This window comes from Neovison vison, chromosome 2 (assembly GCF_020171115.1).
Source record: "Neovison vison isolate M4711 chromosome 2, ASM_NN_V1, whole genome shotgun sequence".
In the NCBI taxonomy this organism is placed as follows: Eukaryota; Metazoa; Chordata; class Mammalia; order Carnivora; family Mustelidae; genus Neogale; species Neogale vison.
In genome coordinates this window covers 215,542,775-215,566,521 of record NC_058092.1, presented here as the reverse complement: position 1 = coordinate 215,566,521, position 23,747 = coordinate 215,542,775, and the positions used below count along the sequence as shown (strand labels likewise).

The 23,747-nt window shown below is 50.3% G+C and overlaps 2 protein-coding genes across 3 annotated transcripts in view; one reads left to right on the top strand and one right to left on the bottom strand.

Annotated features, from left to right (window-relative positions):
* COL17A1 (collagen type XVII alpha 1 chain) overlaps window positions 1–14,473 on the top strand; it is a 52,050-nt gene extending 37,577 nt beyond the window's left edge. Inside the window, exons 33-57 of the mRNA XM_044240450.1 lie at window positions 269–304; window positions 2,156–2,191; window positions 2,436–2,516; window positions 3,828–3,863; window positions 4,389–4,466; window positions 5,362–5,415; window positions 5,544–5,585; window positions 5,740–5,793; window positions 6,440–6,499; window positions 6,781–6,807; window positions 7,085–7,117; window positions 7,205–7,270; window positions 7,564–7,614; window positions 8,102–8,227; window positions 8,975–9,112; window positions 9,605–9,670; window positions 10,009–10,113; window positions 10,436–10,525; window positions 10,629–10,739; window positions 11,188–11,334; window positions 11,584–11,943; window positions 12,536–12,673; window positions 12,913–12,975; window positions 13,134–13,214; window positions 13,579–14,473. Coding sequence (XP_044096385.1) covers window positions 269–304; window positions 2,156–2,191; window positions 2,436–2,516; window positions 3,828–3,863; window positions 4,389–4,466; window positions 5,362–5,415; window positions 5,544–5,585; window positions 5,740–5,793; window positions 6,440–6,499; window positions 6,781–6,807; window positions 7,085–7,117; window positions 7,205–7,270; window positions 7,564–7,614; window positions 8,102–8,227; window positions 8,975–9,112; window positions 9,605–9,670; window positions 10,009–10,113; window positions 10,436–10,525; window positions 10,629–10,739; window positions 11,188–11,334; window positions 11,584–11,943; window positions 12,536–12,673; window positions 12,913–12,975; window positions 13,134–13,214; window positions 13,579–13,631 — 2,132 coding nt within the window. The 3' untranslated portion in view covers window positions 13,632–14,473. The remainder of the gene's footprint in view (window positions 1–268; window positions 305–2,155; window positions 2,192–2,435; window positions 2,517–3,827; window positions 3,864–4,388; window positions 4,467–5,361; window positions 5,416–5,543; window positions 5,586–5,739; window positions 5,794–6,439; window positions 6,500–6,780; window positions 6,808–7,084; window positions 7,118–7,204; window positions 7,271–7,563; window positions 7,615–8,101; window positions 8,228–8,974; window positions 9,113–9,604; window positions 9,671–10,008; window positions 10,114–10,435; window positions 10,526–10,628; window positions 10,740–11,187; window positions 11,335–11,583; window positions 11,944–12,535; window positions 12,674–12,912; window positions 12,976–13,133; window positions 13,215–13,578) is intronic.
* A 1,957-nt stretch (window positions 14,474–16,430) lies between these two features.
* The window catches only part of SLK (STE20 like kinase), a 63,920-nt gene continuing 56,603 nt past the window's right edge, over window positions 16,431–23,747 (bottom strand). For both annotated transcript variants that reach the window (XM_044240448.1, XM_044240449.1), the window contains one exon: window positions 16,431–20,164. In XM_044240448.1, coding sequence (XP_044096383.1) covers window positions 20,018–20,164 — 147 coding nt within the window. In that variant the 3' untranslated portion in view covers window positions 16,431–20,017. The remainder of the gene's footprint in view (window positions 20,165–23,747) is intronic.

Here is a 23,747-nt window from a genome sequence, read left to right as displayed (position 1 = left end):
CATAATCCAGACTGACTGGGATCCCCCAAAGCTGCATCTGCAGGCCTCTGCCTCCCTCAAGCCCAGTGGCCGCCCCATTTCCCAGAGTGGGAGAAGCGGTCAGAGCAGGAGTCCCTGAGGGGCCCCCAGACTAAAGCAGAAGGCAAAGGCAGGTGGCTCTGTTGGGGTCTCCATGGAGCCATGGTACAGCCCCATGGCTGTTACCGCCACCGGGGTCTGGAATTGCAGGTCCTCAAGCATTCCCACTGACTTGTTTTCCTCTCATCAGGACTTCCTGGTACCCCTGGCCGACCAGGAGCTAAAGGTAAGTGGTTTTCTAGTTCAGAAATTCATTCTTTTTACTAGTCATTTTTGCAGGAAGGGAGAGATGGGCAGGAGGGATCCCCTCTCTGGCCAGAATCTGGATCAACAGTGGCATCTAGTGGTTTTAGCAGAAGGCAGTGCAACTGGGGAGCCAGGGACTCCTTCGTTCAGATCCACCGAGTCCTGAATCCTCGAGGCCCGCACTCACACCTCCTGCCTCCATCCTGCACCCTGCCTGACACACCAGGCATCTCCAGGCTGTTGTTGGAGCAGGAGCTGGAAGGGCGCTGCCTCTCAGAGCCTTTGCGTCTCCTGGCTTTGCCTCTAAAACATCCCTGTTCATATTCTGTCTCCCTGGCTTAGGGCTGGGCCCCCAGAGTGACCCTTCCCTGGGACAGGGAACTCCTTCGTCCTTTTCATTCACATAGGCCTCCGTGTACCTATGTACCCCACAACCTTTTCTAGCAGGGGAGAAGCACCTCGATGCCCCTCAGAGGGCAAGGTCTAAGTTCCAAGAGGAGGACGTCCTCTGCAGGGGTCTGACCAGAGCCAGCGTGTAACCCCACATGCAGGGGACACTCTTGGCCTGCTCCACTCCTCTGCCGTTGTCCAGTTCTGCAACCCCTAGATACCAGCCCCGAGCCAGTCCAGGGATAAAGTCTCTCTTCCTTTGTCTTTTTCCTGTCCCAAATCCTGACATTCCGTGGAGCTATTTGGACATGAGCAGTCACTATCATCTTGGGGAGACCCTAGGAATGAAATTACTACTTTCCAGAAACTATTGCCAGTGACTAGTTGGGCCAGGAAGTTCATTTGGGACAAATTAATGTAATTCCAAAATGATAACAGCTGGGTTCCTGCATCCCAGGCAGACTAACCTGGGGCCATAGATCTATTCATGGATTGGGGATCTCTGAGGATCCCAGACACCCTCTTCTTCTCGAGGGCCTCTGACTTCCTGTCCAAGAGGGATTTCAGATTCTCCTCTTGACCTTGACTGCAGGGAATGGCAGATAGGAAGCACAGAACCACGCTCTACTTTCCAAGGGGCATCCTCCTCTCGATCATGGTGCGGGTCATGGGCTTGCCCACAGATCATGGGAAATGACAGAAGAGGCCCCCGAGGAGCTCCCAGGGGAAGGGTTTTTCTGTCCTCCACTCTGTTCACTCGGTTCCCTGGAGTCCATCCATTTCTAGTACCGAGAGGTGCCTCATGGAGGCAGTGTCCGGTGGTCCATAAGTTGAGAAAGTGGGAACCTGAACCCCTTTGTTGGAAGTCCTCTACCCACATTCGCGTTTTCGACCCTCTCAGCTACAGGCAGGAAAGAGCTCTCTCAAGCCCCGTGAGTTACCAGCCACAGTCTGCTCTGCACAGCCTGTGACGACTGTCCCAGGAATTAGCATCCTGAGGGGCACTGCACGGACCAGGCTGCCCCTCCCAGGCTCTCGGCCTCTGTCCCTTGGCCTCTTGGGACTCTTCCATCTGAGGCAGCTCCCAGGGAGAGCCCCAGAGGCCCGGCCTGGGAGTGGGGATGACTCCTCGTCAGCCTCCTTCCCTCCGGCCTGGCGGAAAGGGAGACTCTCCTGCCTCTGAGGAAGTCCCTCCGCGGAGACCCAGCTGCTCCCAAGAGCTCATGTGGGCCTGGAAGCCTGATGTGGCCTCAGGGTTTCTGGCCCTGAGATTTGGGCTTAACTCATCCTGCCAGCTCCCCTGTGAGTCATTAAAATGCCTTTAGCCTAAGGGTGGGAGGCACAGAAGTGGCTTTCACACTCGATCAGAAGCCTTGGAAATGATTTACGGAGCCACCAATTGGTCCTGGGAATAACTGTTCTCCTTTTCCTTCCCTCCCAGGTGAACCTGGAGCTCCAGGCAGGATCGTGACCTCAGGTGGGCAGGCCCGGGAGGGTGGTCCTCCTTCTCATGTCCTGGCCATCTGCCCTGGCTCTGCCTTGGCCTCCTCAGGCAGTGCCAGTCGGGGCTTCTGGCAGCTGGGGGGAGGGCTCTTGGGTCGAGGTCACGGGGGTGGGTGGGGGCAGGAGGCCCCAGCCTGATCTGCCCACAGGCTGGCTGGGGCCAACTACTTCTGAGCAAGAAGACTGAAGGTCCCTGTTCATGTGCTTTCGGTTTTCAGAGGGGTCATCGACGATCACTGTCCCGGGCCCGCCGGGGCCTCCTGGAGCCATGGGACCACCAGGACCTCCAGGTGCCCCAGGTCAGTTGTTTTCTTGCTTGTTCTTCAATGCACCTCTGAGGTTGCATTGAAGGACAGCAGTGTTGGCTCAAATCCTGAACCCCAAGAAGAGTATGAAGCCCCCTCTGGCCCAGCCTAGTGAGTGCCCATCACACCCTAGCAGGTACCCCACGTACCCGCAGGCCTTGCTTCACCAGGCCCCCACACACCTGTGGCGGTTCGGGCGGGGCCAGGACTCCCTCGGCTGAGAAGCATCAGAGGCACAACTTGGCCCTCGTCCTTCCGCCTCTGGAGCTTCTGTGTGACTTCAGTTTGTTGCCTTTTGGAAAACAATTGGATAAAATGCATTAAGGGCAACAAAAATGCTAGGAATCTGGAGAAACCCTCTCCACATTGTCCAGCCACAGTTCGGTCGCTGTGCAACAACAAAGCCTTCGAGCCGTTATTGAGAAGCACGTGTCCTTTGAGGCTGCACCTGTGTTTTTACAAGATGAGAAAAGATGCTGTAAGAAAATGAAATGCTTACAGGTTAAGGGATTATAGGTACTTTTTTCTATTTTTCCAAAATACCTGTGATTGTGTTACCTATTTTTTATAAAGGGGTTTTTTTGTTTGTTTGTTATAAATTAAATAATCTCTACACCCAGTGTGGGGCTGGAACTCATGACCCTGAGATCAAGAGTCACATACTTTCCCGACTGAGCCAGCCAGGCGCCCCTAGCTATTTTTTTTTTTTTTTTTAGATTTTATTTATTTCTCTGACAGACATAAACAGGCAGAGAGAGAGGGGGAAGCAGGCTCCCTGCTGAGCAGAGAGCCCGATGTGGGGCTCAATCCCAGGACCCTGAGATCATAACCTGAGCCGAAGGCAGAGGCTTAACCCACTGAGCCACCCAGGCGTCCCCCCCCCCCCCGCTATTTTTTAATTTAAAAAGTGTTACATGTAAGTGATGTAGATGATTTAATAGAACCAATGCACGTATGGCTCCGCCTTCTGATCCGCTCCCTCCTGTGAGAGGAGGATACTGAGGGCGCTGCGAAGTCCCTAACCACAGTGGGGTGTGGGGGGGGGCAGAGAGGGCAGCCCTGCCTGTGGCAGAGCCCTGGGGTCAGGAAAGGAACTCTCACAGGATGGACCACAGAGCTGGTCTCAAATTGCTTACTGCTCTCAAGGAAGCAAGCTGACCTTTTTGGGCCGCTGTACTGTGCCTTGGGAGGAAGCTACGTGTCTCCCCAGGGACCTGCCTTTTCTTCAGTTCTTTCTAGAACTGAACCCTAGAACTGTAACCTTAGAGGTGTGGTAAAGCCTTTTCTTCCCAACTTCATCTCTAGGTCCTGTGGGCCCAGCTGGTCTCCCTGGACAGCAAGGTATGTCCGTCCCACAAGAACATAGGACTGTGGGCTCAGTGGGGAAGGCTTCCTTCCCAGGCTGGACTTGGGACCCCATCTTTAAGTGAGGTGACAGAACTGCATTTGGGGAAGGGAGGTGAGGGAGTGACCTGGTGCTACCCTAAGGGCCTCGCTACGCCTCAACTGCAAGGGGAAACACCGTTCTTCTTCCTGTGTTTCTGAGAAGGTAGGGGTCTTCCAGACAGGGGACCAAGGCTCTGTGGCCCCCAGTCGGGGTCAAGCTTGGCTATTTCATAGGTGTCATGCCTCTTGTGACCAGACCCGATCACTGTGCCACTGTTGAGTGATTTATCCAAACACCAAAAAATGGATTTAGGAAAAGGTGGTCCAGTTGCTCCGCAGCTCTTAAGGCTGCAAACAGGAATGTTCCAGTGGGCTCTCCGGCCCCGGCCATCACCCCTGCATGGTTCCAGGCCCTCTGGACAGAAAGCAGGGTGGGGTCACTGCAGAGGGTGCTCACGTGACCCTGTGTCCTTCACACAGGCCCCCGTGGGGAGCGAGGACTTACTGGCGAATCTTTCGTGGGCAGCAGCAGCTCCATCGCTGAGGTCCTCTCCACCCGTGAGTGCCCCCGTGCTCTCTGGCGATGAGGGGACGCCGGGACGGGAGCGGGATGGGTGGTGGTGCACTGGGGGCCCACAGCAGCTGGACCAGTGCGTCATCCTGGGCCCCAGTTGGGACCGGGAATGACAAGTGGCTCTGAAAGGCGATGCTGGCCTCAAAGCAACAGCGGGGCTTTTGTCAGCTCTAGAGGGTGAGTCACTGGGATGGGGCAGCTGTCAGAGGTTCTTGGGATTCTAGAGGAACTGGGGTCACATCAGGCTTCTGAAGTGAGCTGGATGCTAGGAGAATGGCTGGCAGGAATCTGCATCCAACTCAGCAGGGACCGGGCTCCATGGGTTCTTAGCCATCGGCCCGGCCTGGGAGGGTGAGTTCTTGGTTCTTCTGTTCCCAGAGTCCTTTAAAGAGTCCCTGCAAACATGCACTGGGCCTCCCACTTAGGCAGCTGAATAGCAAAGACCATAGCCAAGCCTGGCCCAACAGTCACCGTGTGCTAGACTTGTGTCGCGGGACCTCCCTGGGTCTGCACAGGGCTCGACATAGGTCTTAGGCCTCTGGTTTAGAGAAGAGCAAACAGAGGCCAAAAGAGATTGCAAACTCACCCAAAGCCACCAGCTGGAAGGAGCAGAGCAGGAGCTTGAACTTGGACTGATCCCAAAGTCTCGTACTTAGCTCTCAGGGAGTCTGCCTGTGGCCTTGGCCTGCCTCGCTTGTGAGCGAGAAGCACTGCTAGCAGAGGGGGTCCCGGAGGGCCCTGCGCAATGACTCCGAGCCGGCCTCTGGGGTGTGAGTGGGGCGCGGGGCCCTGGCACTGATGATCCTAATGAGGGGTGAGGCCGGCAGAGAACAGCCTCATGAAAGTTTCCGCTCCTTTCTGTTTTTGTTCCCTCCACAGAAGGTCTTGATTTACGAGGCCCCCCAGGCCCACCTGGACCACCTGGGCCTCCAGGTGAGCATCTCGGGTCATTGGAAGGTGGGGATTGTGGGGGACATGGCACTTAGGAAGCTGAGATCCTGTTCATAGCATAGGTCAGCTCCCCGAGTTCAGCATGGCCTCTTGCTTGTTCTCTTCTGCAGGACCTTCCATTCCAGGCCCGCCAGGACCCCGAGGCCCAGCAGGTGAGAGCTAAGCTCCTTGGTGAGAGACAGAAGACCATGGTGCCCAGAGCTCAGGCCTGGCTCTCAGGAAAGAGCTTCCCTGCCACTTTTCCCGGGCAAAGGGATCTTGGTCCATGACTGGGCTTTACAAAGTCTTGGTGGTTCTTTTATCTAGGAGAAGGCCTGCCAGGCCCACCAGGCCCACCGGGATCTCTCCTGACCAATTCAGGTAATGTTACAGAGTCAAGTGTCAACCCCCTCCCCCCCCATTTTCCACCTCAGCCCTGGCTCCAGGAGTGCTGGGGTCCCAGGCATGTGGTCCTCCTGACCTGCTCATCATGCTTCCTCCTTCGGACCTTCTACCACAGGGTGTTTGCATAAACTCCATAGAGCAGGAGTTCTGCAGGTAGAACAGGAACCCATACCAGCCCAGCCACCCTGAGCGAGCCCTCTAACCTATTCGAGGGGAGGGAGCCAGTTCTGCGCTTGGGGAGCTTCTGGGCTGACTGGTTTATGACTGGGCACCTGGTTTCCGTCCTTGCGAAGCCTTGGTCTGATAAGTAGACAGGACACACACATGAAAGGAGATAAACGTTGACAGTATGACACGGAAACATATGGAAATAACTTCTGAGCAAATGTTAGCCCAGAATTTGTCCCTCCTGGAAAATCCACTCCGCCATCTCTCTATCCAACCATCTTTGTTAGTTTTTTCTCTCGTTTTCATTTCTACCCAACCTTCCGGTTTTCCGCCTGTTTATCCGCGCCTCTGACAAGCGCGGAGGGAGCCGCCGCAGCGTGCCAGGCTCCGTGCTGGGTGCTGTGGTCGCACAAGTACCACCGTGCCCGCACTCCAAACTCCTTCTCCTCCGCAGAGACCTTCTTCTCGGGACCCCCCGGCCCCCCGGGACCCCCCGGCCCCAAGGGAGACCAAGGTGAGTCCTGTGTCAGGGCACAGAAGGCTGTGTGCCCCTGCTTACTCAAGGGGGCCAGGAGAGGCGGGACGACCTGGGACACGTGTGTGTCCTCCTGCATCCCCTCAGGGGCTCGGCCGGCGGGAGCGTGGGGTGAGGGTCACAGTGGGTAGAAGCTTCGGCGGGGGCCGGCCTGCTGGGAGCAGAGGCACGAGGAGCCCCACGCCCTGCCCCTACAGGCCCCCTGAAGCCACGGCACCCAGTAGGTATGTGTCTCACTCCGGTCTCTCTCCTTCCCTCAGGCCCCCCAGGCCCCCGAGGACACCAAGGTACAGTAGAGCTGGCATCAGACAAAATGTGGGGTGGGGCAGGGTTGGGGTGGCAAAAGCCGATCCTCTGAGAGCCTTGAGCTCCCTGTGAATGCGTTTTGTCCAGATGCGGGTGGACGTGTGGGCGTCTGAATGGTTGGGAAGGCGTGTGCACGGTGCGTGTGCCCGGGGCAGCTCTAGGTTGGGGAGGCTTGGGAGGGAAGGGGGGGTGAGGGCTGGGCCTGGGGAGGAGGAAGAGGAGCGCAGCTGACTGACCCCTCTCCGGTGTGTCCCTCAGGCGAGCAAGGCCTCCCCGGGTTCTCCACCTCCGGTAAGTGCTAAGCCCCCGCCCCCACTGCAGGCTCTGACCGGAGCCCCTCAGCCCTGGCTGACGGCTCTGTGTGGTGTTGGCTTCCAGGTTCCAGTTCCCTTGGACTCAACCTGCAGGGACCACCCGGCCCCCGGGGACCCAAGGGGGACAAAGGTCAGTGAGGGGAACAGCCAAGAAGACAGGCCTCAGCGCAAGAATGCCACCCAGAGTCGGAACAGAAGGCAGGGAGCACTCATGCTAAAGGCGTGGGAGGAAGGCGAGGCTGGAGGGAGGGGGGAGGAGGCCGTGAGGACAACCCCTGCCTGAGCGGAGCCTGTGGCGGGCACTGCAGAAACGAGAGACGGGGACAGCTGTGGAGTCACATGGGGATAAACGAGGGTGGGCTTAACCAGGGCAGAGTTCCTGGATGAGGGGATGCCAACAGCGCCTCTCGTTTTGGATTCCAGGTGATCCTGGGGTCCCAGGGGCTCCTGGCATTCCTGGTGGTCTCTCTCAAGGTAAGAACCAAAGGTGACCAGAGTTCTTTTCCCCTCATTAAAGCAAGGACATGGATTCACTCACGATTCAGTGTTGATCAGGTCTCTTCTCCACGTGCTAGGCCTCGGTGCTGCCTTTACGGTGGTTCTAAGTTGGTGGGGGTGGGAGGGGAGGACCCTGCCCAGCAAGGTGGCTAACAACGGGCAATGATGAACAGAACGGACACTGGAGCCAGGGGCACGTGGAGGTGAGGGAGCCTCTGGGCTAGTGAGCAGGTTGCTGAAGGGAGGGTCTGGCCTGGGCAAGCTCAACTCTGAGCCCCTTTCAGACATGGCTGCTCCAGGCACTCCCTTCCTCTTTTTGGAGGGACCCTCCTCCTTGCCACCATCCTCTTTCTCCTGCTAAGAGAGATCCTCTGTCCTCGGGCTGTGGAAGCCGTGTCTGGGCCCTTCTCCGACCCTCTGGTGGGCTTTTCTTAGTAGACTCAGAAGGCTTTCCTTCCTGCAGGGGGATCGTCGTCAAGCACGATGTTCGTGCCAGGCCCCCCAGGCCCCCCAGGCCCCCCAGGGCCTCCAGGCTCCATCAGTAGCTCTGGCCGGGAGATCCAGCAGTACATCTCTGAGTACATGCAGAGTGAGTACCGGGGCCTGAGTGTGTGTGCACACGTGTGTGCGTGCGCGCGTCTGCTCTGGCTGGGGCATCTCCAGTGCTTTCTGGAGCCCGGCTATTTCAGGAAGCCTCCAGTCTCCTCCTCCTTATGTAAGGAAACATGGCAGGTCCCACTGCCTGTACCAGTGCAGGGGCAGTGGTGGAGGGGAGTGGGTGGGAGCTGGAGGCGGCGAGCAGGGCCAGAGGGGTGTGCTTGCATGTGCACGAGTGCGCGCGTGCGTGCGTGGGTGTGGCAGAGGACAGCAGTGTGTAGGCCAAGCCTAGGTCAGCAATCCACCTGCAGCCAGGACCGCATGTCCATGCGCTCCCCTAACACCCGCCTTCTCCCCGCTCCCCACACAGGTTGGTCCGGTCCTCCCCCACACTCACACGCTTGTCCACATGTGCACACAGCCACACACACACTTTCACACAAATGTACGCCCCCAACCTCATCCCTGTACTCCTCATGTATGTGAGGCTGTGAAGCCCAAGAATGTGGGCACAGAGCTTTGTCAGAGCCTCATTGTCCTCAGTCTTCAAGTAGCCCCCGACCCAGCGCAGGGCTCGGCCTCAGTGTCTCTCTCTGTAACCAGGAGTCTAGGCTTCCTGCTGGCCCCGTCTTGGGCCACGTATGTGGCGGGGAGGACATCCCACCCAGGGCTTCAGGTCATCTCGGGGGAAGACATGCCCTCTCGGGGACAGGCTTGACTTTGCTTTCTTTGTTGGCAGGCGACAGCATTCGGGCCTATCTCTCTGGAGTTCAGGGTCCCCCTGGACCACCCGGTCCCCCAGGGCCTGTCACCACCATTGCGGGGGAGACTTTCGACTACTCAGAGCTGGCCAGCCGTGTCGGGAGCTACTTGCAGAGTGAGCCTCGCCCCACCCCTTTAATGACCCCTCCTGCCCTTGGTCACTTTGTTCCAGAGCACCCACACTTACTTCGCCCTTCTGGATGTGGAGTTCAGTTCGGAATCCGTGGCTCTCGGGCCACTGGGATTGAGCTTCAAGAAGGGGTTGCTCAGGTTAAGAAGAGGCCACACTGCAGAGCCACGCGGAATGAGCCTTTTTGTGATGAACAGAAGTGTCCTAAGGGTGTGAAAAGGGAACAAGATTGGCGGGATCTGGCAGGAGTTGGGCTAAAGCAAAGTCTGGAAGACAAACTTCATTTCTTACGCAACAAAACAAACACAAAACCAAAACCATCTTTTTTTTTTCCACGCATCCCCAACAGCCCCTCCCGCCCCCGATGATTCATTTCCGCAAATGGACCGGCTGGCTGGCCGGTCCTGGTGGGGCTGCAGCGGGGAGAGGGGGTGCTTCAGTCCTGCCGAGCAGGTAACACAGTCTCCTTCCCCACAGCCTCGGGGTACAGCATCAGCTCCTCTGCCTCCATCTCTTCTGAGGACATCGTGGCTGTGCTGAAACGTGAGTGCCCGCAGCGTGGCCTTGTGGGTGGGGGCTCTGGAGGCACAGCTGGTCCAGGTCTGAGCTGAGCCCGGTGAGGGCTGCAGAGGGAGGAGGTGCCCCTCCTCCATCCTGGCCCGTTGAGTCCATACTCCGGGGTACGGGGGCAGCAGATGTCCCCGTCTCCAGTGCTAGGTAACCAGCAGGTGCCTTATTGGGTACCTGGAAGCTCCCCTCTGTGCACTGAGACCCCAGAACTCTGGGGCCAGCCTGTGGGGGCGGAACTAGCTATGGCCGCGTGGTGGTGCGGGAGCCCTGTGGCCTGGGGGGGCCCACGCCAGTGCAGCCTGTCCTTGCAGGGGATGACGTGAGGCAGTATCTGCGTCAGTATCTGGTTGGAGATTGGACCCTCCAGTCTTTGGACTACGCCGAGCTGAGCAGTCGCGTTCTCAGCTACATGTCCAGTGAGTGTCTGCCCTCCAGGCCTGCCCACTGCAGGCAGACGGTCAGCAGGGCCCTGGCAGGGCGGCGCGGGGCGGGTGGGGGCGGCACTGAACTAGTCTGCACTGGCCCCTGATGTTCCCCTGCCAGGTGGCACCAAGCCCAGGAGGACTGGGCCGTGTTCAGAGCCATTCCCACCTGTGGCCCTAGAGCAGGTCGCCCGCTAAGCCCGGCCAAGGAAGCCAGGAGTGAGTGGCCGGGCCACTGGCCTGTACGGAGTTCACACACAAGTCGCACGCACCCATGCAGTGTGAACCTGTCACAACTTGGGGTCTTGTTCCTCAGGCTCTGGAATCAGCATTGGGCTTCCTGGCCCCCCGGGACCCCCTGGCTTGCCAGGAACATCCTACGAAGAGCTCCTCTCCTTGCTTCAAGGTAAGGCTGGTCACGAGCCATCTGTCCACATGGCTTGGGGATGGAAGGCAGAGGCCCTTGGCCCAGACCCCCGTGGACTCTGTCCTCTTCTTTGGTGTCTCAGGGTCTGAATACAGAGGCATCATTGGGCCCCCTGGCCCCCCTGGGCCCCCAGGGATCCCAGGCAACGTGTGGTCCAGCATCAGCGTGGAAGACCTCTCTTCTTACCTGCACAGTAAGGCTCAGGGAGGGCAGCCAGAGAGGGTGAAACTGTTGGGCCAGTCACCCGGTCCTCTTAAAGCACATACAGGGCTAGGTCCTGGAGAGCAACACCCTTGCTTCTGAGGTGCTTTCAGCTATGACAAGGGGACTGGTTGGGAGAGGCCATACTCCCAGGTGCAGCCCGTAGAGAAATCATGAACAGTGTGTGTCATGAACGGAAGTGTGATCGTGTGGCAGGGAACGGGGAAGGGGGGGATGGGATTTGGGTCGAGTGAGGCTCCAAACTGGGAGTGGAAAGGCAGGTCTGAGCAGTGGCTCCAGGGTAATGCCAGGAGCCGGACCCCCAGTATTCCCTCCTCCCCTTCTTTCCAAGAGGAGCTGCACCCCTGAGCACAGGCTGGAAACTCAGCCTCCCGACTGGGCCATCCCTGACCTTTCTTTTTCTCTGGCCTCCCATTCAGCTGCTGGTGTGTCCTCCATCCCTGGCCCTCCAGGCCCTCCAGGCCCTCCTGGTCCTCGAGGGCCTCCAGGGGTCTCGGGAGCTCTGGCAACCTACGCGGCCGAAAACAGCGACAGCTTCCGGAGTGAACTGATCAGCTACCTCACGAGTAGGTGCCCCCTTCCCAGACCTTGCTCCTCCCTGGGAGAGGGCAGCTGGTGCTTGAACGAACCCGGGGGCCCAAATGCCAAATGCGGGGAGAGCCCAAGTTCTTCCTCGCCAGCACTCCTTCTCCAGCGCCAAGTGCCTTGAGGTTCGCATCCTGCTTCGGGGCCGTGAGACCTTGGGAGAGGCCTCTTAACTCCCTTCCTCTCCATCCCCAGACCTAAGCCCCAACTAACGCGGCTCCTTCCTGCAGGCCCGGATGTGCGGAGCTTCATCGTGGGCCCACCGGGCCCTCCAGGACCCCAGGGGCCGCCTGGGGACAGCCGCCTCGTGTCCATGGACGGCTCCTACAGCCGGGGCAGCAGGTCCTCCTCTCACAGCGCGTCGGTCAGTCGGGGCTCCTCCTACAGCTCCTCCATGGGCATAGGAGGATCCAGTGGAGGCTCCCTTGGTGAAGGGGGGGCCTTTGGCCTGGACATGGGCCTGGACCGAGGCTACGGGGGAGCAGCAGAAGGTGGCATGTACGGTGGTGAAGGTGGACTGTTCGGAGCTGGCTTTGCCGGAGGTCTGGACTACAACGAGCTGGCTGTTCGGGTATCGGAGAGCTTGCAACGTAAGTCCCGACCCGTAGGCCTCGGTGCTGTGGGGAGGGTGGAGGCGGGGAGTCCGTGGGCAGCTCAAATTATAGGCTCCAGAAACTCACCCTCTCGTTTCTGGAATGCCTAGGCTGTGGGGACAGCACTTCTCGAATCAGATGGGCAGGGACTGAAGGCAGGAGGCCCAGACCCAATTCACAGGCAGCCTGGTTCAGGAGCCCCAGGACAGGGCCCGTGCTATGGAGAACAGGGCATGTTGGGGTCTTTGGACTTGCTTCCCCAGCTAACTAGTGGAGGCTCTGAAAAGTCTTTATGACAAGGATGGTTTCTGGTGGGGCTGCGGGAAGGTTGTTCTGTTAAGAAGTCCTCTCTCCCTGTACCTTCTCAGCACAGCTTTGCTGTCAGCAAGCCTCTGATGAAAGGCTGTGGCAGCAGAGTCCGGGGCCAGTCCACAGGGTGGGGGGCGGCGGAGGCCGACAAAAGAGGCCAGCAGGGCTTCTCCCTTGCTGCCACCTCATCGAGCGGGACGCTGGCGATCTGAGGGTTCTCTTCTGTGAGGAGGGGGCCGAGGGACTCTGCTGCCTGTGCCCACACTCTGGTCCTTCACAGGTCAGGGCCTGCTGCAGGGGATGGCCTACACTGTCCAGGGCCCGCCGGGCCAGCCAGGGCCCCAGGGCCCCCCCGGCATCAGCAAGGTCTTCTCTGCCTACAGCAATGTGACCGAGGACCTCATGGACTTTTTCCGAAGTAAGGGCAGTTCTGGGCGCTTTCCCGACACTCACTCTGCTGCACAGTCTCACATGGGAGAAACCAGTCTCCTGAAAAACCTTGGGCTATTAACACCTGATAGGCTGAAAATCTGCTAAACTCTGATTTTTTGGGGTCCCAACTCTACCACTCCCTTCCTGTGCTTCTGTGAACAAATCCCTTTACCTCTCAAGCTCTAGAATGACCGCTTGTCTGAGGCCAGTCTTCTCGCCCTGCAGCTTATGGAGCCATTCCAGGCCCCCCTGGGCAGAAAGGAGAGGTGGGCACCCAAGGACCCAAAGGTAAGTGGTGGCAGGGAAAAGCCACCAGGATCCTGTGTAACCACCCCCTCTTGCTGGGAAGCCACCCCCTTGCCAGTGCTGTCTAGGAACCTATGTGTGTGGCCTCTCCAGGCCCCAAGCCCTCACTTGACTAAGCACAACCCTCTCTGTACTCCCAGGTGAAAGGGGCCCAGCAGGACCACCAGGTCGGCCTGGGCCACCCGGGCCTCGAGGGCACAAGGGAGAAAAAGGAGACAAAGGTAAGCCTTGCCTGAGTTTCTGCAGTGCTGGGAGGCTGATGCTCAGAGCAGAGCAAGTCTGAAAAATTAAGGCAAATGCCAATTACTAAAGGCAGATGCTGCCAGCAGCATCATTTGCATAACAATGAAATGAACAGCCGGGGAGAAAGGAAAGAGAGTGCCAATTCCTGCAGAAAAGAGCAGGAAAAGAGAACAGCTTAACCACTTAGTGATGAAATAGGGTAAACAATTTAAATACACCAAGTCTTACAAAAGAGTTCATCTTTCAAGCCCGTTTTGCAGTTGTCACAGTTGCTATGTAATCGCCCAAGCTGAAGGCCCATAGACCACAAGATATTTAACTTCCTCCTCTTCTAACTTCCAGGTGACCAAGTCTATGTGGGGCGGAGGAAGAGAAGTGTCGGCATCAAGCCATGAGCTTGGAAGAGCAGCCGCTGGCTCCATTTCCTGCAGTGGCTTATGGCGCTCGGGTCAGCATCTCTCCGAGGGCGGAAGCTGGAGGCTCCCTTCCTACTGCGACAGCACAGCCAGACAGTTAAATAGAACACCTGTGTTAGTCTGGAACATTCTCTGTATAGACATATCAACCAGTGGAAACCTGAACCATTCCACAGCATGCCGCGACAGCAGCCGCAGCTGCAGAGCTCAAGCCTGGCTGCTCTGCTCGAGCGACCTGAGCCCTGGGCTGCTTTAGTTCTAGCTGCAGCCCGGGGAAGCCCAGCACCTAGAAGTAGGCTTAGGAGTCCTTGAGCTTTGCCTAAGAATGAGCCAGAGAAGGGAAGACAGGGATGCGGTTGTTCTGGTTATCACTGCGAGGCTGTGCTGTCTGCTCCTTCCTCCCTGTTGGTTCTGCATTCTCTAGTCATAGAAAGGAGTTGGCTAAGAAGCAACTCTTGCAACTGAAAAAAAATTAAGAAATTCACTTCCCCTGAAGTGGTGACAGGGTTTCTAATAGTCATTTCTCACCACCTATCCTATTCCCACTTGCTTAGAAAGTCTGATTGTAGGTATGGTCTGTTTCTACAGGGGCATGCTAGCATTTAGAGAGGTGTTCTATTGAACTAGACCACAGCAAGGGGGGAGGGGGAAAGGCAGTGAAGAAGGAAGGAAAATAGAAAACTCGATGTTGGGAAATGGCACAGGGGATTGGGCAGAGTTGGTTTTTAAGCACTTTTCAGTATCTAAAACATGTATGTGGTCTGTTAGATGAAAAGTCATTTCAATTGCAAAAATTTCCTATTAAAATTTTCTTAATATTATGTTTAGTGTGATCCATCTAACCAAAGTGAGAGGAAGAAATAGAATGAAAAAGAGAAGGGGAGGAAGGGGGAGGGAGACAAAGTAGGAAAGAGAAATGGGGGATGCAGGTGGAGACAGAAATAGAGGCAGGACAGCAGGAAAGAAAGACAAGGAGGGGACAGGAGGGAGTGAAAAAGGTAATAAAATGGAAAAAAGAAAAGAGAAAAGGAAAATGAGGAAGAGAGAGGCAAAAGTGGGAAACGGGAGAGGGAGATAAGGAGACAAGGAAAGAATGAAAAATGAAGACCAGAAGTAAGAATGAAAAAGAGGGAAAGAAAACCAAAGGGAAAGATAGAGGGGGGAAAAAAGTTTGCGGTCAGCCATATACTATGAACTCTTCCTACTACCATAGAAGAAAACAAAACTCTTTGTGTTTGGAACACAGATTTTTGGCATTTGTTTAGTCACCAAGATTTTAAAGGGAGACCTTGATCAACTACTAATTCACTCTGGACGATTACAAAGCATCTGAAGGTTTTCCTTGAACATACACAATTTGAAATAAACACATATGCAACAGATGGGCAACAAGATTATTTGCAATTAATGGAGTGATTTATCCTGGAACAAAAGAATTTTGATTGTAGGGTGCACATAACAATGTATGTCTGACCAACGACCAAAACTCCCTAAAATGCACAAATATCAAAAGCCCCACAGAAATGCACAGTAAAATCACTCAACTTCAGAGAAGGCTACACTGGGCCAACTTGTGAAATGTGACCAGCAGTAACTCTCCACTTCTGGATCATTAAAAAATGGGACTAAAATGAATTGACTTCTCTGGGTCTACCTTCTACAAGTCTGGATAGTTTACTTTCCATGTGGTCTCTTCCAAGTACCTCACATACGATCCTGGGAAAAAAACATACCATTTAGTTGTGCACTGAAAACTGCTAACAGCAACACCTGGTGAGGCACCAAACATTCTGTGTGGTCCGCTGGCCAGCTTGACCACAACCTGACCGCTACCTGCTACGAATCAGCATGGGAGTTCTACAAAATAAGTTCGTAAGACCTTGAGAATTTCAAACTTTTCACTATGTAAAATTCTGGTGTATAAATGAATGACTGCATCACACCTATTTTTAACTGTTTAAAGGCTGAATCAAGTTATTTTTGTAATAGTAGCTTTGGGGGATCAAGTATTAGATCCCCATTAATTGGTCCTTACCTTTATATTAATCACACTTGAGCAGAGTGGTCCTTAGTTACTTCGTTTACCTTTCCAAGTTATCCAGAATCTTCAGGGTCCTATATGCGACTGAAAAAGGGTAAAAATCAAATTTGCTACCTTCTCTGGACAGAATCAGAAGATGGGCAGACATGAGATATGTCCTCAGCTGGATGGTGATGGATCTGAGCCTCTTGTTTCACTTAAAAAACACAAGTCAAGAATGAGCTTGATAGTGTGTGATGCTCCTGGGTTAGAAATGGACACATCATGCCTCCCTCCAGCCAAGCTGAACACTTGCCAGATGACGGTGCCTGGATCTTGTATGAATCTTGCTTTGATTGAATCTTGCATGAACACATCAATGAGGAAATGAGGTTATTTTTAGAAGTGAGGTCATTTGGTTAAGTGAAAATGTTTGGCAAGAAAAATAATCCATCCCAAGGGAAGAAAAATTTACATATATATACATACAAAAGTATGTATATACACAACTATTTTAAGCACCACCCAAAGGAGAGGTTTATATGCTGAAAGACACCCCCCTCTGAGTTACCAGTAAAAACTACATTGTTGTGTGTGGTGACGAGTCAGGTAGGAACGCAGGTAAATCTAGAAGGGTCCAAAGGCCTGGAGGACTGTGAGGGTTAAAAATAAAACTAGGACCAAAAAATGCTGCAAAATGTTCTCAAGAAGGACAACGCAGTATCAAAGATTCTTAAAAAAAAAACTGCTTCCCAGAGTAGATTAAGAAATAACTTTATTTTTCATTTGTCAATCCCAAGATTGAAAAGACATGTTGCTCCCAAATAGACAAGAGGCATAATAGGAAACAAAATTCTTCCTGAAAATTTAGCTCATGAAGTTATTATGCAAAAATCAGCAAAGAATCACCAAAAGCTGCAGCCAACATTTATTAACTGGTGTAACATTCTACTCAAGCTTAGCAGAAAATTTAAAGCCATGTCAAAACCATGTCAGCCACAGACTAGCAACAGTAGCGGCATTAACTGTTGTGCCTTCAAGAAAAGCACTTAAAATATCCCATTTTCTATAAAAGATCATTTCCCCGAAAAGAAGTGATTTATTTCATTGGAAGACTCTCAGAACTGGTAAGTAACTCTCCTCTTCCACTCCAGTTCCAGGCTTTCCTTTAATCAACAATACCTAGAGCTCATCTTGGACAGAATTTGGCTTCTCAGAAGAGTCTTTGTCATTTAAGCACAGTGTGGAATGGGAGAAAGTGTGTAGTTACCAGGGAACTAACAGAGTACAAAAGACAGTCACTTCTGAACTCGCTGATGCTCAAGAAATCAGAGACTCTCCATTAAAGAGGGTCTCATATGCCTGAGAGCTTTGTGCTTGAGGAAACACTACTTAGAGGTAGCTCTGGTTCTGGTTTATATTTAATTACAATTTGCTATATCCTGTCACAGGAAAGTTCTAATATTTTCAACAAAGTATAAGCACTCTCAATTTCCTCTTTATCCCCACCGCCCCCCCACAGGTTCCCCACTGAAAAGGGTAGGAAAAAGCTTAATTGTGACTTCATAAAGAATAGCAGCTAATTCAGCAATTCACACCCAACTACGACTGACAGGACAAGGAAAGGCAACCTGGTGCGACCGGCTGTGCGAGCGAGGCCTGCAGAAGTGCAGTGTGTGGCGTATCCACAGCACACAGGGAGAAGGGGGAGGCTGGCGTCAAGGCGCGCACGGACAATTTCTTTTACGCATTTCATAGCACATTCTGCCACCGCCCACAAAACCACCAAGTCAGGAATGGATCTGACTGTACTCTTTCAAAGGAGTCTGTGCCCCTCCCCAACTCCTCACCTACACTTCATGCAAGAACAATCAATCACTATTAAAAAAATTTAAAAAAAAACAAACCCCAAATGATCACTATTATCTATTTGGATATAGGGCCCAACAAGAAGTGAGCAGGGTTGGGTTAGAACAGCCTATTCTATAACAAAACACCTTCTTTGAAAAGATTTATGTAACTTTAAGCATTAAAATGTATGTTCCACCTCTACACATGTATCATTTTGCAGTCCTGCCCCCACACGAATATGGTCGTATTTGAAAGAGAACCCCTACATAAACACTGAATCTAAATGGCAGTTTTAAGGGTTTTACAAGATTTGCTAACAAACTTACCAGAGTGTCAACCGTTCTACTCTGAGCCTCTTTTCTTTATTCAATACTCTCATGTCAAGTTGAAAGGAATAAAAAGAATCAAATATTCAGACCAAATTAATTATGTGCCACAAACTATTTAAGACACAGGATTATTCTTTAAAAGATACTGAATAAGTGTACACTACCTGAAATATTTTTTTATAAAGCCAATAAACTGAAAATTTCAACAGAGAGAATGGTATGAGAACCTTCCTCCTCTCTCCTTCTGCGAATAAATCATTAAATACATTGGGTAACATTATACTGTCATTTTTAGCATAATAATATAAACAATTTCCATCATCATCCTGAATATTACTTTATAAAGATATATACTTTAAAAGGCTTTCAAAACATTTTCAACCCAGCATTTGAGAATAAAGCATAGAGTTTTGTATACAGTAACACATTCAATGTGATAAGTGTATGAATTTACAACCATACATAATATATATATATATATGTATATATATTTATATAAAAAACAAACTTGGCCAGAAGTTAAGGCTACCTACAAAGTTGTCCAAGAAATTATGCTTGTCAAAACAATTACAAAATTAAAATCACATGCATTTTCAAATCATCTAAATCACTGACAAAATAAGGTCCAGCATTCAAAGTTTTCAAATTAACTGCAAGAAAGTGCTACAGATATTTACATTTTCTTATTATGAATCAGTGTTCCCACAAAATTACACTTAAATTTTTCACCAGCCTCAAATGTCATATAAGTAAAAACTGAAACGTTTGCAGTTTGGTACTTAGTACTCTTAAAAGTGAATAGGTTGAAAATGGCAAACAGCAAGCATCATTTACAAATGGGCCATCTCAGCCACCAAAGTACACTGCATAATACTGTCTGACCGGACTTGCGCTTGGAAGAGGGACAAGAGGGAGTCACAAGAGGGACCAAGAGTGAACATTTCATTAATAATTACATGTATCAGCAACCACATGATCTTCAGGCTTTTCCCACTCAAATCAAAGTAAATAATTTAAACATGAAACTAAATAAAACCAAAATACAAATGACTTTCTCTCAACAACAAAGTCATTTCTGACATTGCCTAAATATTTTATTTAAATCCTTTTTTGAATAAGAAAAAAGTATTTTGAACAAATGCCTCTTTTACAATAAACGTCAGGAAATACATTTATAAGTGTAACTCAGAGCCTGAAGGCCTCAGGCAGAGATTTCAAGGAACAAAATGTGCTAGGATGGGAGAGGTCACTCAACCAGCTCACGGATTATTGTAGGCAATAAGGTAGGACCCTAAGTCTATACTTCTTTCAATTTGGTGAGTGTTATATTTCCAATTTCAATATCTAAAAGCTACCTTTTTTTAATCTTTCCAACTCTGCACAACATATATTTTAGGATGAAAATTTCTATCAAATGGTAATAGGAACAAGATTTAAAAAAACAATAATGCTTAATGCTAAGGATGTTTGTCCCTGTTGAATCAAAAAAGGAAATCGTACTTCAGACTCAACTGAAATTTAGTGTTTTAGGCACTATTTTAATAAAATTAGCACCCTTAATTATTAACTCATGACTAAACAGGTAATTACTTTAGACAAATTGTTTTAATAATGTTTCTTTTTTAAAAGTCTTTGCTATGTAAAGACAAAATAGACTTATTTATTCAATCGACATGGTATTTTGAGCAACTCATAGTTTTATCACTGAGAGCTGATTCACCAAAAGAAAGTTATTCCAACTTTCTACAGCAGAGTTGCAGCTACAGAATTTAGGCATCACTGAGAAGTCAGGCCAGGTAAAAAGATATTTACTAATATTCAATGGCCTAACAGCTTTTTAAAAAATAATAATAACTTCAAACATCAATACTAACAGTTTTTCAGGTAACAGTGTCTAAAGAACACAATTTTTAAGATTAATATACAAAATCACCTTAGGGAATTACTGCAAGATGCCACTTTGCCAACATGGCCCAGCATCTGTCTGGGTTCCTTTCCCTTCATCTTTGCTAAACAAAACAAACAAACAAACAAACAAAAAACACCTAGAAGGTGAGGCGGGTGATTGTCTTCATAAGCTCTCTGATATAGATTGTGGCAGAAGATGAAGAGAACAGAATGACATATCTAAAAAGCCAAACCCAACCACAGAACGCTTCCTGTTGTTATGACCCAGTGGAATGCAAGCTAGGAATAGGATAAAACTTGGAAATCCGGCTCTGTGTTGATGGGTTAAGGCATTCAGACTCCCCAGTCATTTTAAAGAACACCTCCTGTTCCTGCAGTTTCCTGGCAAACTCTTCTTCCAGTGTCTTAAAAAGGAAGGGAAAAAGAAATTATGTGCTGGTATTACAAACAGAATTTACTCGGACAGCCAACAATAAAACTATTTGCTCAAACACTCTGTATCTTATCCTAAGGATAGGAAGACCACTCCTAAAGAAGACCAGAGTGCTCAACTGTTAGATTAGGCTGCGCACAGCCCTAGGTTGAAGTCTCTGGCTCAGCCATACGAATGTGTAACTTAGATCAATGACTTAACTTCTCTCTATTACAGAATCATCCCGATCTTCTGTTGTAAAACAGGGAGAGTATCACTTACCTCACAGGGTTGTTATGTAAGGATTAAATGTGATCGTGATATACTCAACACATACCAGATACTCAACAGATGGCTCCTATTATTAACTACTACCTTTCTCTCCCACATAGCAATTTCCATTTTCCTTTTTTTTTTTAAGATTTTATTTATTTGACAGACAGAGATCACAAGTAGGCAGAGAGGCAGGCAGAGAGAAGGGGAAGCAGGCTCCCTGCTGAGCAGAGAGCCCAATGCGGGGCTCCATCCCAGGACCCTGGGATCATGACCTGAGCCGGAGGCAGAGGCTTTAACCCAATGAGCCAACCCAGGCGCCCCAGCACTTTCCATTTTCTATTTTGGTTTTTGATGTGCATGTCTTTTCTTCTACACCGAACTTTAAGTTGTTTGAAGGTAAGCCCTAAGCCAGATCATCTTTACATCCCCATAATACAGAGTGTATATAGTAAGGGCTGGAGAAAACACTTGGGGGATCAGTGATTTTGCAGACAAGTGACTCAGCGATACGTGCTGCTGCAAAGGCACAAAGTAGAGCAGAAGATGGAAAGAGACGGAACATTTCTCACAAGAGGTAAAACACAAGCTCAGTCTTAAAGGAAAGAAAAGAATTTGACAGGATGCAGAAGGCATGCCAGACAGAGCGGCCTGAGACAATTCCTGCACACAGGCAGGAAACCACAGATGTGGTATGAGTAATGGTGATTATACCCAATACCAGAATATGAAGAGGGAACAAAGCGGCTTGTGGGAGGTAACACTAGAAAGTTTGCTGGTGGCCAATGTATGGCAATATGACAGCCACAAAGTCAAACTGAAGCATTTCTATTTTATTTTGATAGAACTAAAGATTTATCAACACTACAATGCCAGTGCCAGAGATGTTCCTGAATATAAATACTCTGATGGCAGACAAGTAGGAAGAAAGGAAAAGGAATCTGAGATCAGAAGGCCCATTAGGACATTACTGAACATTTTTAAGCAGCAGAATGATAGTAATGGGAAAAAGAAATAACACAAAGAGAGTTAAAATTATTTGTCCTCTCACTGAAATGAGATGTGATAGAAATGAAAGACAATTCAGGTTTTTAGACTGGATGTCAATTAAGAGGGCGGGGATGTTAAAAAAAAAAGAGGGCAGGGATGTCAGGAGGCACACTGATGCTGTGTGGGGGCATGGGACAAAGTGAGATGGGGATGATAGAGAAGGCTGTTAAGTTCAGCGCTTTTTTTGTTTGTCTGTTTTTAAGATTTTATTTATTTGAGAGAGAGAGAGAGAGCACAAGAGGGAAGAAGGTCAGAGGGAGAGGCAGACCCTACGGAGCTGGGAGCCCGAGGTGGGTCTCAATTCCAGAACTCCGGGATCATGACCTGAGCCAAAGACAGTTGCTTAACCAACTGAGCCACCCAGGCGTCCTGTTTTTGTTTTTGTTTTTGTTTAAAGATTTTATTTATTTGACAGAGAAGAGAGGGAACACAAGCAGTGGAACACAAGCCACAGACTGGGAGCCCGATGTGGGGCTCGATGCCAGGACCTGGGATCAGGACCTGAGGCGAAGGCAAGACGCCTAATGACTAAGCCACCCAGCCGCCCCTATTAAGTTCAGTTTTATCTCCACTGAGCTTACAATCTTTAGTCAATGTTCAATAGGTATGTATTGAGCAGTGCAATATGCCAGGAACTATTCTAGAAGTTGACATATACCAGTGAACCAAGAAATAACACTCTTGCTTTCAAAGAGCATGCATTCTTGTGGGAAAAGACAGACCATAAATAAATGTGTCTGGTGGTGAAGAATGTTATGAAGGAAAACAAAGGTGAGGAGATAGGGAATGTCTGAAGTAGGCATGGAGGCTATTTCATATATAGTCATCAGAAAAAGGAATCTTCTGTGAGATGATGTTGGAATACAGGCCTGAATGAGGTAAGAAATGGAACATCTAGGTGGGAAACGAGTGCTTAGAGCATGAACCAATAGTAACAAACAAGAAACAGTAACAGCGGTGGCAACTACTTATCCAGCCCTGACCACAGCTCAGGTATGTGTGTGTAGCACACGTACCACTTCTTTCGGGTCTTAACAATCCCAATTATGGACCCAGTGTCATATTTGTTTTATAAATGAGTAAAACGGGGCGCAGGAATGTTAAGTGACAAAATTACTCATGTCATCACTGAGATCTGAACCCAGATCTATAGCACACATACCACTTCTTTCGGGTCTTAACAATCCCAATTATGGACCCAGTGTCATATTTGTTTTATAAATGAGTAAAACGGGGCGCAGGAATGTTAAGTGACAAAATTACTCATGTCATCACTGAGATCTGAACCCAGATCTATAGGACTTCAGAATTTGTACTTTATACAATCCCTACTATACAGGTCCTGGGACTGTCCTTAAATATGCAGCAGATGAAGCCATGACTAGGCACAGGATCATCAAGGGTGTAAAGCGGCAAGATGTCTAGACAAAGAAAAAGTGATAAAGAGCACAAAGAAGTCAGGTCATAAAAGTCCGATGAGAAGAGAATTTTTTTTTAAAGATTTATTTATTTGAGAGAGAGAGAGAGAGGAAGAGCACAAGCGGGGGAGGGGCAGAGGGAGAAGGAGAGTCCCCAATGTGGGGCTTGATCCCAGGACCCCACGATCATGACCTGAGCCGAAGGCAGATGCTTAACTGACTGAGCCACGTAGGCGTCCCGAGAAGAGAATTTTAAGAAACAAGATTTCTAATGACAACAGTGAGATAATACCATAGGATTTGGCTCTTAGCATCACTTATGACTACTGTCAACGAGTTCAACTGGGGAGTCTGAGATGAAAGCTAGACTACAGAAAGTTAAAGAAATTGGAAAAAATGGGGGCGCCTGGGTGGCTCAGTGGGTTAAAGCCTCTACCTTCGGCTCAGGTCATGATCCCAGGGTCCTGGGATCGAGCACCTCACTGGGCGCTCTGCTCAGCAGGGAGCCTGCTTCCTCCCCTCTCTCTGCCTACTTGTGATCTCTGTCAAATAAATAAATAAAATCTTTAAGAAAAAAACAAACAACGCCCTTCTGCACCTTTCGAATTCCAATCCAAATGAATGCATTACCTATTTAAATTTTTAATTTAAAATTTAATAAAATTTTATTTAAAAATTTAATTTTTAAAAAATTTTTTAAAATTTAATTTAAATTTAAAATTTAAAATTTTAAAATTTAAATATAAAAATTTAATAAATAAACCTTAAATTAGGGGTTCCTGGGTGGCTCAGTGGGTTAAGCCTCTGTTTTCAGCTCAGGTCATGATCCCAGGG